We start from the raw sequence: 16366 nt of genomic DNA on the forward strand, positions 1-16366 counted from the left end.
ATAAACACCAACATTCCATTTGCCTTCCTAATCACTTGCTGTAGCTGCATAATAATATTTTGTGATTCGTTTTCCAGGATAGCTAGATCGCTCTCCACTTAAATAATATATTGTGTTTTTATTCCCCTTGCCAAAGTGGACAAGTTCACATTTTCTCACATTATATTCCATCTGCCAACATTACGATAATGAGTACACTTCAAATGGTACTTCATTGGCTGTGAAGCACTTTGAGATGTTCTGAGGACATGAAAACTGCTGTATAAGTCAAGGCAAAAAAAACAGTCATTATTCTTTTGTGGGTTTTTGACAGCAAGTTTTAGCATGGTGGGCTTGACAAAGGAGATGGATCACGTCACCAACAGAAATACCTGGAAAAGCTCAGCAGGTCTGGCAGCATCGGCGGAGAAGTTCTGTTGAAGGGTCACGAGGACTCGAAACGTCAACTGTGCTCTTCTCTGCCGATGCTGCCAGACCTGCTGAGCTTTTCCAGGTATTTCTGTTTCTGTTTTTGTTTTGGATTTCCAGCATCCGCAGTTCTTTGCTTTTATCTCTGGATCATGTCACCGCCTGATGTGCAGACATCTGGAGCATCGTGTTCAGTCTGGGCACTACGCCTTAGGAAGGACATATTGGCCCTGGACTGAAAAGGGTCTATGAGGGTGGGGTAGTTACTGTCTGGAAGGAGAGAAGACTTTATCACCAATTTCTGGTGGTGGGAAACAATTTGCTGGAACTCCTCTGGACAAGGGGACCCAGCAGCTCACAGTGCTCCAGGCGTTTGACCTGATTGATCCAAACTTGGTGATACAATGCAGAATTTTCAGAATGTGCCTGTTAAGTGGCTAATGGTTACAGAATTGAAAATACAGGCAAGATTGAGGCAGTGAAAAAGGGCTGCTGTGTCAGCTTGTTTTTTTTTTGTTTCGGAAGAGTTTATAACTCCTTTATATAAAAAAACACTTTGTTCAGCATTGACTGGGTGAAGCTCCATGCTGTAAACAATAGGCTTTGCACAAGACTGGGACTCAATTCTCAATTACAGGCTATAAACACCAAAGGTCACTCATTGCAAGCAATCTATTTAACAATTAAAGAGACATTGTACCTTGCCAGATGGTGTTTTTCTATGTTTGTGTTGCACACATTACCTCAAGAGGCAGCCTTGTCAAAATGACATAGTTCGCACATTGCTGCCCGCAACAAAGTGACAAATCCCCAGCGCCAAACCCCCCTCGTCGCAAATCTGTCAGCTTCCTGCCTTGTTTGTAAACACATTAATTTAATCGTTTGACTTCACAATGACCTTATCGTTTCACCTCACACACCTGGTCTGTCTCTATTTCGACATTCAGAACATAATAAACAGGAGCAGGAGTCGGCCATTCAGCCCCTTGAGCCTGCTCCCCCATCTAATAAGATCACGGCTGATCTCCTGCCTCGAACTCCACTTTCCCTGCCCTATCCCTTGATTTTCTTAGTGCCCAAAAATCTATCAATCTCACCGTCTCTGATATACTCAACAACGGAGGAACCACAGCCCTTTGGGGTTGAGAATTCCAAAGATTCAACAACCCTCCAGCGAAGAAATTTCTCCTCATCTTAGTCCAAAATGGCCGACCCCTTATCCTGAGACTGTGACCCCCCCCCTCCGCTAGTTCTAGACTCTCTACCTGGGGGAGGTGAGGGCAGCCTCTCAGCATCTACCCTGAAAAACCTGCTAAGAATGTTATATATTTCTTCTAAACTGAAGCGAAGCTCTCTCCAATCTTGAAGGGCAGTGACTCTGTACTGGGATACACTTTATGGAGGCCATCAACCCTCCTGGCAGCTCACTCACCTGGTCATTTATCACGTGTGAGCCAATTATATCTGACCTATTTGGAGTGAGAGTCCCTTTGTGCTGGTTTAAAAACATCACAGATTTACACACTTTTTGACATATCTCACTCGCCTCTGAGTCAAGCCCAGCTCCAGAGACTTGAGCACCTGGGCTGACACTTGGTTCAATCCTGAGGGAGTGCAGTACTGTCAGAGATGCCGTCTTTCAGATGAAACATTAAACTCAGGCCCATTTTGCCCTCTCAGATGGACATTAAAGGTCCCAAGGCCACCAATGGAAGAAGAGCTGGGGGTGGCGGAGTAGAGGAGGGGGGGAGTTCTCCCCGGGGTCCTGCCCAATATTTATCCCTCAATCAACATCACTAAACCATACTATCTGCTCATTATCTCATTGCTGTTTGTGGGAGCTCGCTATGCGCAAATTGGCTGCTGCATTTCCTACATCGCAACAGGGACTACACTTCGAAGTTACTTCATCCGCTGTAAAATGCTTTGGAGTGTCTTAAGATGACAGAAGGAACTATAGAAACGCAAAGTCCTTTCTCTTTGCTTTTGTATTCACATGCAGGTGACGGCAGAAGTATGAAGTGTGGGATCTGGACTGTTTTTCTCACTGGGTGGCTGGCTGTTTGGATGGATCATGGTTATTACTGTAAAGTCCACAGGCAGGCCCCAAGGGCTGCAGCGAGGCCTGACCACAAGCGGGACGAATTGCCAGAAGCAGAATCTGATGCCGACCCCATCAGCAGGGCCCCAGGCAAGAACAGGTTTGTCTCTCGCGATGCTCTGACAGAGCAGCGCTACTACCTGCTGCAGCTCTTCCGGCATTATGGAGAGAATGGGAAGTTGTCCTTCGATGGGCTCCACAAGCTGCTCATGAACCTGGGCCTGGGTGAACTACAGGTGGTGGAGATTGAGCACAAGGGGCTGGGCCATGACTATGTCTCACACCTGGATCTTCTGGACCTGCAGGAGAACAAGCACGTGCATAGCCACACCACAATGGATCACATCTCCATGTTGACTAAGGATGGCAAGGCGACCAGTCTAGCGCCCCACCAGCGAGACTTCCCCAATGCAAGAACAACCATGGCCTCCAGCTTGAGGTAAGTAAAACTAGCCTGTTGCATGGTGGGGCCAAGCGGCTCATTTTGTTTACAAGATTTCAGTACAATGATGTAGACTTTGTGCTTTTTTTTATTCTTACATGGGATGTGGGCTTCACTGGCAAGGCCAACACTTGTTGCCCATCCATAATTGCCCTTGAACGGAGTGTCTTGCTTGGCCATTTCAGAGGGGCAGTTAAAAGTCAGCCGCACCACTGTGTGGGTCTGGAGTCACGTGTAGGGCCAGACCGGGGTGAGGACAGCAGATTTCCTTCCCTAAAGGGGACATTAGTGAACCAGATGGGTTTTTACAACAATCGATGATCGGCGTCATGGTCACCGTGACTGAGACTCGCTCTCGCTTCCAGATTTTATTAATTGAATTTAAATTCCACCAGCGGCCGTGGTGAGGTTTGACCCCTGGAAATTAGCCTGTGAGATTACCACTACATCACCAGCTCCGGTAGAATGTTCTGTGGTAAGTAAGTTCAAAAAGATTTTCCCTTCTATTTCTCTGGTGCCATCCCACAAATGATCAGGTTTGTTGAAGTTGAATTTGCAACTTGCCCTGGTGCATTTGAACTTGGAGTTGAGGCATCAGTGAGTAGCTCTCCTGCCTCTGAGTCAAAAGGTTGTGGATCATGATCCTCACTCCAGAGATGAAAACAAAATCTAGGCTGACAATACCAGTGCCAGTACTGAGGGAGTGCCGCACTGTCAGAGGGTCAGTGCTGAGGGAGCGCTGTACTATCAGAGGGTCAGCGCTGAGGGAGTGCTGCACTGTCAGAGGGTCAGTGCTGAGGGAGTGCGGTACTGTGGGAGGGTCAGTGCTGAGGGAGCGCTGTACTGTCAGAGGGTCAGTGCTGAGGGAGCGCCGCACTGTCAGTGAGGAAGCACTGAGGGAGCATTGCACTGTTGGAGAGTCAGTGCTGAGGGAATGCTGCATTATTGGGAGGTAATACTGAGGGAATGCTACACTGTTGAAGGGTCAGTACTGAGGGATTGCCACACTATTGGGGGACAATACTGAGGTAGCGTCGCACTGTCAGCGGGTCAGTAATAAGGGAATGCTACACTGTCTGATGGGCAGTACTAAGGGTGCACTGCACTATCTGAGGCGCCATCTTTCAGATATGTTGTTAAAATGAGGCCCTTTCAGGTGGACATAAAAGATCCCACGGTTGCTATTTGAATGAAAAGCAAATGCGTTCTTCCTGCTGTCCTGGAACAATACAACCGTGATTATTTTAAAAAATAAACATTGAATATGGTCATTATGACATTGCTGTCTGTGGGATCCTGCTGTGCGCAAATTGACTGCTGCATTTCCGACATTACAACAGTGACCACGCTTGCAAAAAGTTCTTCAGTGGCTGTGAGGTGCTTTAAGCTGTCCTGAGGTCAGGCAAGATGCAAAATGCAAATTATTTCTTTCTTTGGCAAACCTCTTGCTAGTCCGGTACAATAAGCCATTATGGTTATGATAACCACTCTCTTACACAGGGTACAATGCCTGCCTTGCACTACCTCACCCCAAGTGCCCATTCTCCAGACATGACCCTGGACAAGATGTTTTGTTGGACTATTTCACCAAGGGATCCTCAAAATGACTTTCATCCCATCCCCCAACCCTCCCTCCCATTGACAGAAGTGTACTGACCACTGGGGGCCCTTGGCTCATGGTCAACAGCTGGAATCCTGGCTGATGTTTTCTTTCCAGAGTCAGGGAATGTTGCGGCCAAACTGTAAAGTCAGCATCATTGGCCTAGCTGAGGTTAGCCTGCACAGAGCACTGGGGGTGGAATCCTAAGACCACTGACCACTGGCAGCTTGATATACCAGGTGCTTTTGGTTAATGCAGCTGAACCAGAATGTGATGAGGATGGTCCACCTGAAGGAGCCACTGACTTAGTGTGACCCTGACTCCCCAAAGCCTGTCCACCATCTACAAGGCACAAGTCAGGAGTGTGATGGGACACTCCCCACTTGCCTGGATGAGTGTGGCTCCCACAACACTCAAGAAGCTCAACACTGTCCAGGACAAAGCAGCCCCGCTCGATGGGGCACCCCATCCACAAACATTCACTCCCTCCACCACCACCGACGCACAGGGGCAGCAGTGTGTGTACCATCTACAAGATGCACTGCAGCAACTCGCCAAGGCACCTTCGACAGCGCCGCCCAAACCCACGACCTCTACCATCTAGAAGGACGAGAGCAGCAGACACATGGGGAACACCACCACCTGCAAGTTCCCCTCCCAGCCACTCATCATCCCGACTTGGGAATATATCGACCGTTCCTTCACTGTCGCTGGGTCAGAATCCTGGAACTCCCTCCCTAACAGCGCTGTGGGTGTACCTACACCACACACGGGACAAAATCCTGGAACTCCCTCCCTAACAGCGCTGTGGGTGTACCTACACCACACACGGGACAAAATCCTGGAACTCCCTCCCTAACAGCGCCGTGTGTGTACCTACACCACACGGGACAAAATCCTGGAACTCCCTCCCTAACAGCGCTGTGGGTGTACCTACACCACACGGACAAAATCCTAGAACTCCCTCCCTAACAGCGCCGTGTGTGTACCTACACCACAGGGACAAAATCCTGGAACTCCCTCCCTAACAGTGCCGTGGGTGTACCTACACCACAGGGACAAAATCCTGGAACTCCCTCCCTAACAGCGCCATGGGTGTACCTACACCACACGGGACAAAATCCTGGAACTCCCTCCCTAACAGCGCCGTGGGTGTACCTACACCACACGGGACAAAATCCTGGAACTCCCTCCCTAACAGCGCCGTGGGTGTACCTACACCACATGGGACAAAATCCTGGAACTCCCTCCCTAACAGCGCCGTGGGTGTACCTACACCACAGGGACAAAATCCTGGAACTCCCTCACTAACAGCGCCGTGGGTGTACCTACACCACACGGACAAAATCCTGGAACTCCCTCCCTAACAGCGCTGTGGGTGTACCTACACCACACACGGGACAAAATCCTGGAACTCCCTCCCTAACAGCGCTGTGGGTGTACCTACACCACACACGGGACAAAATCCTGGAACTCCCTCCCTAACAGCGCCGTGGGTGTACCTACACCACACACGGGACAAAATCCTGGAACTCCCTCCCTAACAGCGCTGTGGGTGTACCTACACCACACACGGGACAAAATCCTGGAACTCCCTCCCTAACAGCGCTGTGGGTGTACCTGCACCACACACGGGACAAAATCCTGGAACTCCCTCCCTAACAGCGCTGTGGGTGTACCTACACCACACGGACAAAATCCTAGAACTCCCTCCCTAACAGCGCCGTGTGTGTACCTACACCACAGGGACAAAATCCTGGAACTCCCTCCCTAACAGCGCCGTGGGTGTACCTACACCACAGGGACAAAATCCTGGAACTCCCTCCCTAACAGCGCCATGGGTGTACCTACACCACACGGGACAAAATCCTGGAACTCCCTCCCTAACAGCGCCGTGGGTGTACCTACACCACATGGGACAAAATCCTGGAACTCCCTCCCTAACAGCGCCGTGGGTGTACCTACACCACAGGGACAAAATCCTGGAACTCCCTCACTAACAGCGCCGTGGGTGTACCTACACCACAGAGACAAAATCCTAGAACTCCCGCCCTAACAGCGCCGTGGGTGTACCTACACCACACGGGACAAAATCCTGGAACTCCCTCCCTAACAGCGCCGTGGGTGTACCTACACCACACAGACTGCAGCGGTTCAAGAAGGTAGCTCACCACCACCTTCTCAAGGGCAAATAGGGATGGGCAACAAATGTTGGCCCAGCCAGCGATGCCCACATCCAGTAGATGAATAAATAAAGTAAAACAGCAGCAGCCCGCGCATTTTTAGTGACACTCTCTTTCTCTCTGATTGAAACTCTTCGTCTGCAGGTCCCCAAAATACACACGAGGGAAAAGCACACTGTCCACCTCAGGCAGACGCGATGTGCCGAGAGATTGGCAGGCAGGTGGCCAAGGAAGGGAGAGACTTCAGCGGCGCAGCACAGCCAAGCACCATAAGGAATTGCCCAAAGGTCATCACTTGGCAAAATCCCACAGCCCCGCTGCTGTGGACAAGATCCTGAATCATTCAGAGTACAACCACCTGCATGAAAACGTGAGCCTTTGGAAGATCAAGAGCATCAGCTTTCGATTTTTACTGTTCTCAATGTAACTATGGACGGGAGGTGGTGTGGGGAGTGGGTGTTAATTCTAATTACTCTTAGATGGGATGTGGTCATCACTGGCAAGGCCAGCATTTGTTGCCCATCGGTTAACCTTGAACGGAGTGGCTTGCTGGGTCATTTCAGAGGGCAGCTAAGAGTCAACCACATCGCTGCGGGTCTGGAGTCACATGCGGGCCAGACCGGGTAAGGACAGCAGATTTCCTTCCCTAAAGGGCATTAATAAACCAGATGGGTTTTTACAACAATTGATGATGGTCTAGCTTTATAATCCAGATTTATTAACTGAATATAAATTTCACCAGCTGCTGTGATGGGATTTGAACCTGTATTCCCAGAATATTAACCTGGGCCTCTGGGTTACTAGCTCAGTGACAATACCACTACCCCACTGTCTTTCTCCTCCCACCCTCTCCATTGAACCTGTCCAATTCTAAAACTGACTGATGGGTTCAACTGGCTGTTTTACAGCTCACCTGCATTTGTTTTCCAGTTGCAGGTATAAAAGGTGTGACCGATCAGATCTCGTTTCTCACAAGCAGTTTAGATATGAAGCCCCATCCCCCAACCTCCTCATGTCTCCTTTAAGAATTAGAGTCAGAATAACTAAAAACAATTCTTGAATATTATTGCCATGGATGTTGCAGGTGATGTTTCAGTAAGAAGGGATGTTTCTCAATATTTTGAAATTGGTGCAAATGTGGGCATTTTTCCCTCTTTCAGGTTTTACCCCCTTCCTCGTTCCTGTCTCTGCTGTTCAGGGCCACAGTTCCATGAAGCAGCAAGTAAACAGTGAATAGGAGAAAGTTAAATGAGTGCATAGCATTCGAGACGTTCTGCTGTAAATCCATCCCTGCATAGGTCTTCTCTGGCTGCTAGCTGGCTTTTCAGAATGACTCTTTGAAATGATTCCCACAGAACATTACAGTTGTTAATAGAATTTAAGCCAGTTGGTGAATGCAAAACCATTACACAGAGCTTTTCTATACTGAGAGAGTTTATTGGCTTTGTTCAGTCTGATAGCTCTCCATCCACACCCAGTGTCCCAGCTGTCCCCTATTTGTATTCTCTTTTAATAAAACAAATTGTCAAAACAAATGAGCTAATAGACAGGGTGACAGCCTGTAGTGGGGCACTGTAACAAAAATCAAATTTCAAAAGGAAACTTAACAAATCAAACTAAAATATTGTTTCCAGGGCTGATGATGCACTCCAGCCCCTGTTCTGCCCACCAGACACAGAAAGCCTCAAGCATATTGGCAGACACCACATGTTCACTCTCTAGGGCTACCCAGCTGTGAACATAGTTGCAGAAGAGGGGCAGACAGTCAGGCCAGACACCGCCTCGACTGCCCACTGCCTGGACCTGTTGATGGTCACTTTGGCCAGGCCCAGGAGCAAGCTTATGAGGAGGTCCTCCTCTCTCCCCGCTCCCCTCCGCATTAGGTGACCAGTTCCCCATTCATGCTCTTTTGAGTAATCAAATAAACAATTAAAGGGGACAAATTAACAAAAGAGCAAATGAACAAATTAAAGGGGCAGCCCCTTAAAGGGGAACTGCAACAAAAGACAAAACCAGGAAGGAAACTAACAAAGGTTAAACCAAAATGTGATTTTTTGGGGTCAACAATGCACCCCAGTCCCCGCGGCGCCCACCAATCATGAAAGGGCCTCCAGCGTGCCGGCGGACACCATGTGCTCCCTCTCCATGGACACACGGCCATGGAAGAGGGGCAGACAGTCTGGTTGGCCAGGCCCAGGAGCAGGTTCACAAGGAGGTCCTCTACCCTTCCCACCCCTCTCCACACCGGGTGACCAGTCCCCTATTTATATGTGCTCGAAGTTCTTAACTAAACAATGCCCTTCACCTGTGTATCCTTACAATATAATTACTATACCATTAACAAAAGTCAGTCTTGTGCGTTTTTTACACATGCCAAATGAAGAAACTTTGAAATTGTTACAAAGTATTCTTGCTCTGTGATAGCCAAATTTATGTTACAGTAGGAAGAGAACAATGTGCAGGAGAAAAGAAAACTGCTTAAATGAAAGAAAAGAAATTTGAATATGGATCTTTACCAGGAGGATGTTATGAGTGGGTTACTGATAGTGACTCATTTTTGCTTTAACATTGACAGTGTTTGAATGTGACCCAGCTCCTGGTCAACTTTGGTATGAGTAACATGCTTGAGATCACCCCAAAGCAGTTCACTTACATATGCCCGGCTCTGCTATACCAGATTGACAGCAGAGTCTGCATCCAGCACCTCGACTGGCTGGAGGTTCCACAGGAAGATGTAATCTCTAAATCAGGTGAGCACACCATGTGATTTTTAATTCCGAATACTTTCTCTTTCCGTTCTCTCTGCACCACTTGTGTCATCCTCACCAATAAGATGGGCAAGATACCAGCTCCAGGGCATCTGCCAACTGTATGATGGGTCACACTTGAGTGTGCAACAGCTGCCCAGAGGTACTTCATCTGAGGTAATACAGTTGTGTCCCTGGATTAGACAGGAGAAGAAGGGGACAGCGTTTCTGTTTTGAGGGACAGGCTGGAGGAGCTAACTGGCCAACTCCTCTTCCGATGCTTCTGTTGGGTAGTTGGGTTTAGCTAGGATATTGTCATATCTTCATGCTACCCTGATGTGGGTGATATATGATATTGCCATATATCTCTACTGCCCTGATGTGGGGTATTATAGGATATTGTCATATATCTCTACTGCCCTGATGTGGGGTATTATAGGATATTGTCATATATCTCTACTGCCCTGATGTGGGGTATTATAGGATATTGTCATATATCTCTACTGCCCTGATGTGGGGTATTATAGGATATTGCCATATATCTCTACTGCCCTGATGTGGGGTATTATAGGATATTGTCATATATCTCTACTGCCCTGATGTGGGGTATTATAGGATATTGTCATATCTTCATGCTACCCTGATGTGGGTGATATATGATATTGCCATATATCTCTACTGCCCTGATGTGGGGTATTATAGGATATTGTCATATCTTCATGCTACCCTGATGTGGGTGATATATGATATTGTCATATATCTCTACTGCCCTGATGTGGGGTATTATAGGATATTGTCATATATCTCTACTGCCCTGATGTGGGGTATTATAGGATATTGCCATATATCTCTACTGCCCTGATGTGGGGTAATATAGGATATTGTCATATATCTCTACTGCCCTGATGTGGGGTAATATAGGATATTGTCATATATCTCTACTGCCCTGATGTGGGGTATTATAGGATATTGCCATATATCTCTACTGCCCTTATGTGGGGTATTATAGGATATTGTCATATATCTCTACTGCCCTGATGTGGGGTATTATAGGATATTGTCATATATCTCTACTGCCCTGATGTGGGGTATTATAGGATATTGTCATATATCTCTACTGCCCTTATGTGGGGTATTATAGGATATTGTCATATATCTCTACTGCCCTGTTGTGTGATATTATATGATGTTGTCATATATCTTTTACCCTGAAGTGGGGTAATGTAGGTATTACATTTATATTTTGGATATTATGATACATTCTGAACCCTCTAATAAAAGTTTGAAGACCAGGAGACATTGAAAGCCTCTGGTTAATGCTCTTTATTACATCATGTCAATGAGATGTAAAATTCAGTTGTAGGTACTAATTAGAAATCACATACCGGTGATACTTTCAGGAGAGCAAAAGCATGTCATCATTAATTGCTTAAACTAGACCCAGCAAGACTAGATTTAAAAAGCCCTCAAGGGACCCTGCTTCTTCATATGTTTAATTATGTCCCTCCTAACGTAATTATCAATGTGTTTGACTACATCTGGTTAAATTCCATTCAGTGAGGCTGCATAATAATCTCTCTAACTAATGATAAACCCTAGGAATCAGTTATGGCTTCCTCTTATCTCTCCCTGGTACAGTTCTAATGCAAAAGATGACCTCTCTACAGTCTGTTTTGATTGATTACTATATGCCTGCTATATTTCTTAATCTCATCTCATGGATGGTTAATGAGATCATGTCTTCACTGCTGCAGGCTGATGTTTGTAAGAACCATTGTGGAATAAGTGACAACATAAGAACTAGGAGCAGGAGTAGGCCACACAGCCCCTCGAGCCTGCTCCACTATTTAATATGATCGTAGCTGATCTTCTACCTCAACTCCACTTTATTCCTGTCCACTCCCAATATCCCCTAATTCCCTTTAGTTTTCAAAAATCCATCAGTCTTCAATATACTTGATGACAGAGCATCCACAGCCATTTGCGATAGAAAATGCCAACGATTCACAACCGTGTAGTGAAGAAATTTCTCCTCATCTCAGTCCAAAATGGTCAGTGCCTTATCCTGAGACTGTGACCCCTGCCCCCCACTAACTCACCCCTAGTCACATACAAACTTATGAATTAGGAGCAGGAGTAGGCCACTTTCGAGCCCGCTCCACCATTCAATAAGGTCACAGCTGATCTAATTTTAACCCTACCCCCGATAACATTCCCAGCACCGATCCATGTGGCACACCACTTGTCACATGCTGCCAACCAGAAAAATTATGTCTACTCTCTGTTTCCTGTTTGTTAGCCAATCTTCCATCCAATGCCAATATGTTACCCCCTTATATCATTTATTTTTTTGCAATAACCTTTGAAGTGGCACCTTACCAAATGTCTTCTGGAAATCCAAGTGCAGTACATCCACCAGTTCCCCTGTTTCCACAACACATGTTACTTCCTCAAAGAACTCCAATAAATTGGTTAATCGTGATTTCCCTTTCACAAAACCATATTGACTGTGCCGGATTACCTTGAATTTATCTAAGCGCCCTGTGTCAGACCCTCCAGCCAGCAGAGGAGGAGCAGCCTCTCAACATTTACCAAACCCTTTTAGAATTTCATACCTTTCAATGAGTGCTAATACCTGGATCTATGTTTTAAACACTTACAGAATCCTGTGGCCTTTCCTGGCATGTGTGTGTGTTTGACGAGTACAAAATTGAGTTTCGCTGTGTTAAACAGCTGATCAAAACTCACTGGATAAACTTCAAACCGTCAGTTGGATGATGCCAAGCAGGGTTTCCAAAACCTGAGGAATGACATCCGACATAATTGAGTCAGCCCCTTCAGGACAACCGACAGGACAATGCCCCGACAATATATCTTGCTGTGTGTGTGAATGAAAAGGACTCCACACTACATGAAGGAGGTCAATAATGGCGGTTGCGTAGAAGAATTTCTAACTTAAGCTGGATGCTGTCTCTGAAAAGCATGGCCTCCTTTCACCTGCTGTTTCTTCTTCCTTGCAGTGTGGGCCTATGGTTTTGTTGCCATTACTCTGATCAGCCTGACGTCACTCATGGCTGTGGCCATCATCCCTGTCCTCAGACACTCCTTTTCCAAGGTCCTCCTTACCTTCCTAGTGGCACTGGCGATTGGCACTCTGTCCGCAGATGCCCTGCTTCACCTCATCCCTCACGTAAGTACAGGGGGCTGACCCGTCTTAACCCAGCTTAGCACCTTAAATGCTACTTGACTCTAGCACAAAGGAAGGTGGTTGTGGTTGTTGGAGGTCAGTCACCTCAGCTCCAGGACGTCACTGCAGGAGTTCCTCAGGGTTAGTGTCCTCGGCCCAACCATCTTCAGCTGCTTCATCAATGACCTTCCTTCCATCATAAGGTCAGAAGTGGGGGATGTTCGCTGACGATTGCACAATGTTCAGCATCATTCACGACTCCTCAAATATTGAAGCAGTCCATGTCCAAATGCAGCAAGACCTGGACAATATCCATGTTTGGGCTGACAAGTGGCAAGTAACATTCACGCCACACAAGTGCCAGGCAATGACCATCTCCAACAAGAGAGAATCTAATCATCACCCCTTGATGTTCAATGGCATCACCATCACCGAATCCTCCACTATCAACATCCTGGGGGTTACCATTGACCAGAAACTGAATCCCCTGCCCTTTACTGGGGAATGTTGCATAGTCCACAGACAATTAAAGAGGAGCAGAATTCTAGCATTATTCTTTCAAGTCGAAAAAAGCAATGTAAATGCACTGGAGCTGACACCGAGACACACATAAGCTGTACGATACTGGATAGGAGTGGAACATCTACCTTTAGCATGCGGGGTAGACCTTACAATGAACTATGTGATCTGAAAGTGAAGACTTGACCTACCTGTCTTTTGATTTAGTCTCAGAGCAATCAAGATCACAGACACAAGAGCCCGGAGAATGTAGCCGCAAAGGATTCTATCTGGAAAGGCCTGTCTGTGTTGGGAGGCATCTACTTACTTTTCCTAATCGAGAATCTCCTCGGTTTGTTCAGGAACTGCAGAGGAGGCAAGGTAAGTGCAGATATAAAGAGCAAGCAATTCTAGATCAGAAGATGTTTAAAGGCTGAAAAATCAGGAATGCTTGTTCATGAGCGTGTGTTTAAAAGAAAGGCATATAGCGCCACACAGAAAAATGGCTGTAAAGCTGATCAAAGGATGCTCATCACTTTAGTCAAAGGTTTGAATTTTTGCTGTCCCTGAGACACAGACTGGTAAGGTTTTAGATTCGATGCGTGGTCTTTGTTCATTTAGATAATGTCCACTGGGGCAGCAGTGGATGGGACATCACAGTTCGTCAAAGTGCCTTGGGGAGGGGGGTGGGAGTTAGCTAGGTCTCAGTGAGCCTTCTCCACCGGAAAGTGTGTGCGATTCTTACATGAGGTGAGAATTGGTCTCCACTGGGGTGCCTGCCATGGCGGAATAGCTTACCAACATTTGCTCTCTCGGCTAACATGAAGAATGGCCGACTTGGAGGGTGGTCTGTAGCTTTGGAACTGTACCCTGGTGAGGAGTTGGCACCTTCAGAAGAAGAGGGCAGAAAATTCACAGAACGTACAGCACAGAAACTGGCCATTCAGCCCAACGGGATTGTGTTGGTGTTTCTCCCATCTTATTTTATCTTCAAAACAGGGAGACAGGTGGGAAGGCTGCCAGTTCTTCCTTTGTTTGGATTTTCCCTGCTGATGGGGAGTGGGGGTGGGGGGGATTGGATGATGCAATTCTCTGAATCAGCAGGGAAACATTAACACCTTAACTCCGATACCTGCCAACACTCCACCTGCTGTTGCTTGCTATTCTTCCCTCTGATGGTTGTTTTGTTTTGTGGAATTGGCTCCATGGCAGGTTCTGTGGAAAGTGTTTGGAAGTGGCTCAATAGGTGCCTCTCTTTCAACTGTCTGCCCCCACTCCCCTCTTCCAGGAAGTGTAGGCATGCACATGATTTTTGATGCGGTCCCCACAATTTAAATTGGGCCTGTCTCTTACGTTGACCAAGATGTGATAGCCATTAACAAAGAAGACAGTTCATCCTTAATCATCCCAGAAGCCAAAATTTAGTGTGCCCTAAAGGGGTGTTTGGGTTGCACAAATGTTCCTCCTTTGACAACGGTCACCAAAAAATGGAGGACCCAGTCATTCATTTCTTTCGGGTCTTATTGTGAATAATGTGGCTCCTGCAGATCTGTACATAACACTGACTACATTTCAAAAGTAATTCTTTGCTTGTGTAGGACATCCTGACTACTCTGAAAATACAGTTGCTTTTGGTGTAATGAAATGATGCCTTGTGTACGGGGTCATTGAGAAACATGCCTGTGTTTACTGGGTATTTCTAGACTCATATAAGGTGACACTCAAATAAGCTGAAGTAGCCTTCTCCATATATTTCAACATCGTGCATTTAAAATTGATTCAAATTTGCAACCTGCTCTTAAAACCTTCCTTTCCCATCTACTGTGAATAATTGTAAAGCCTTTCTCGAATAGATTACAAATCATGGCCCTGTCCCTGCATGGAGATGTCATAATGTATGATATTAAAATGCTGTGTGCTCCTTAGCTGGAGCTTGAAACTGACCAGCATCTTCCATTGCAAAGTACTTTGACTAAACAGCAATTCATCCCTGAATGACCTAAGTCTCTATTTACTTAACAATTAGACTGATCTCAAACTGCCCAACAGAATAATAGTGAGAAATTATATAATATAATATATATAATATAACATATGCTGCACATTATAAAGACTTTTAACATCTACACTATCTGTCACACTACAGGTATTAATGCCACTTATTTTTTTAAAAAGGCATAAATTAAGTGTATAGGAAAACTCTTTGAGGAATAGACAAGACCAGAAGCGCAACATCTGTGGGTCCTCCACTCACCTTGCTCCAAGTAAAGGGTTTGACAAACAGCCATTAAGCTATGAACGAGCACGCCCAGTATTTGCTTAACTTAAAGGGGTATTTGCCGACACTTCAGTTGCTAGGCTCTGGTGCTGCATCCTAGAATGCTGGAGGACTGTCAGCGAGCAAACAGTAGAGGATCTGACCACAAGCTTTCAAATATTCCCTTCCAGGTATCAGACAGCCTTCCCTTACCCCGGTAATGGGGATTGTGGTCTCCGCTGGGGACACCTCCTCTCAGGAGGAAGAGAGGGCCAGAAGGGAGAGGAGGCCAGGTGTCCCCGTGCAGCTTTCAGAGGAGGGACCTGTGGGAGGAGAGGCGCAGGCACAAGGGGCACAGGGCCAGCAGGTAGTCCAAGGCGTTAGGGGCCGCAGAAGACACCACTATCCTGCTGCCAGGGTTTACAGGCAGTGATGCAGCTACCTCAATATGTCTGAGGTGCAATGCTGAAGGAGGCTCCGCCTCTCAAGGGACACAGTGACCTCCATTTGTCAGATGATTGGGCCTGAGATCAGCTCCGGCTGTGTGGGTGGACACCCCTTGCCAGTGGCTCTGAAGATCACAGTGGGTCTCAATATCTTAGCTGTTTCATCAATGACCTTCCTTCCATCATAAGGTTAGAAGTGGGGATGTTCGCTGATGATTGCACAATGTTCAGCACCATTCGCAGCTCCTCAGATACTGAAGCAGTCCATGTCGAAATGCAGCAAGAACTGGACAATATCCAGGCTTGGGCTGACAAGTGACCAGTAACATTCGCACCACACAAGTGCCAGGAAATGACCATCTCCAACAAGATAGAATCCAGCCATCATCCCTTGACATTCAATGGCATTACCATCACTGAATCCCCCACTATCAGCATCCTGGGGGTTATCATTGACCAGAAACTGAACTGGACCAGCCATATAAATACTGTGGCTA

General features: G+C 46.8%; 1 protein-coding gene across 1 annotated transcript in view; it reads left to right on the forward strand.

Moving 5' to 3' along the window:
- The first annotated feature begins 2349 nt into the window (after nucleotides 1-2349).
- Nucleotides 2350-16366, forward strand: part of LOC121273254 (zinc transporter ZIP10-like) — a 117436-nt gene continuing 103419 nt past the window's right edge. Inside the window, exons 1-5 of the mRNA XM_041180284.1 lie at nucleotides 2350-2948; nucleotides 6879-7104; nucleotides 9310-9484; nucleotides 12502-12671; nucleotides 13395-13547. Coding sequence (XP_041036218.1) covers nucleotides 2350-2948; nucleotides 6879-7104; nucleotides 9310-9484; nucleotides 12502-12671; nucleotides 13395-13547 — 1323 coding nt within the window. The remainder of the gene's footprint in view (nucleotides 2949-6878; nucleotides 7105-9309; nucleotides 9485-12501; nucleotides 12672-13394; nucleotides 13548-16366) is intronic.

The sequence above is a fragment of the Carcharodon carcharias genome, chromosome X (genome assembly GCF_017639515.1).
Source record: "Carcharodon carcharias isolate sCarCar2 chromosome X, sCarCar2.pri, whole genome shotgun sequence".
Classification (NCBI taxonomy): Eukaryota; Metazoa; Chordata; class Chondrichthyes; order Lamniformes; family Lamnidae; genus Carcharodon; species Carcharodon carcharias.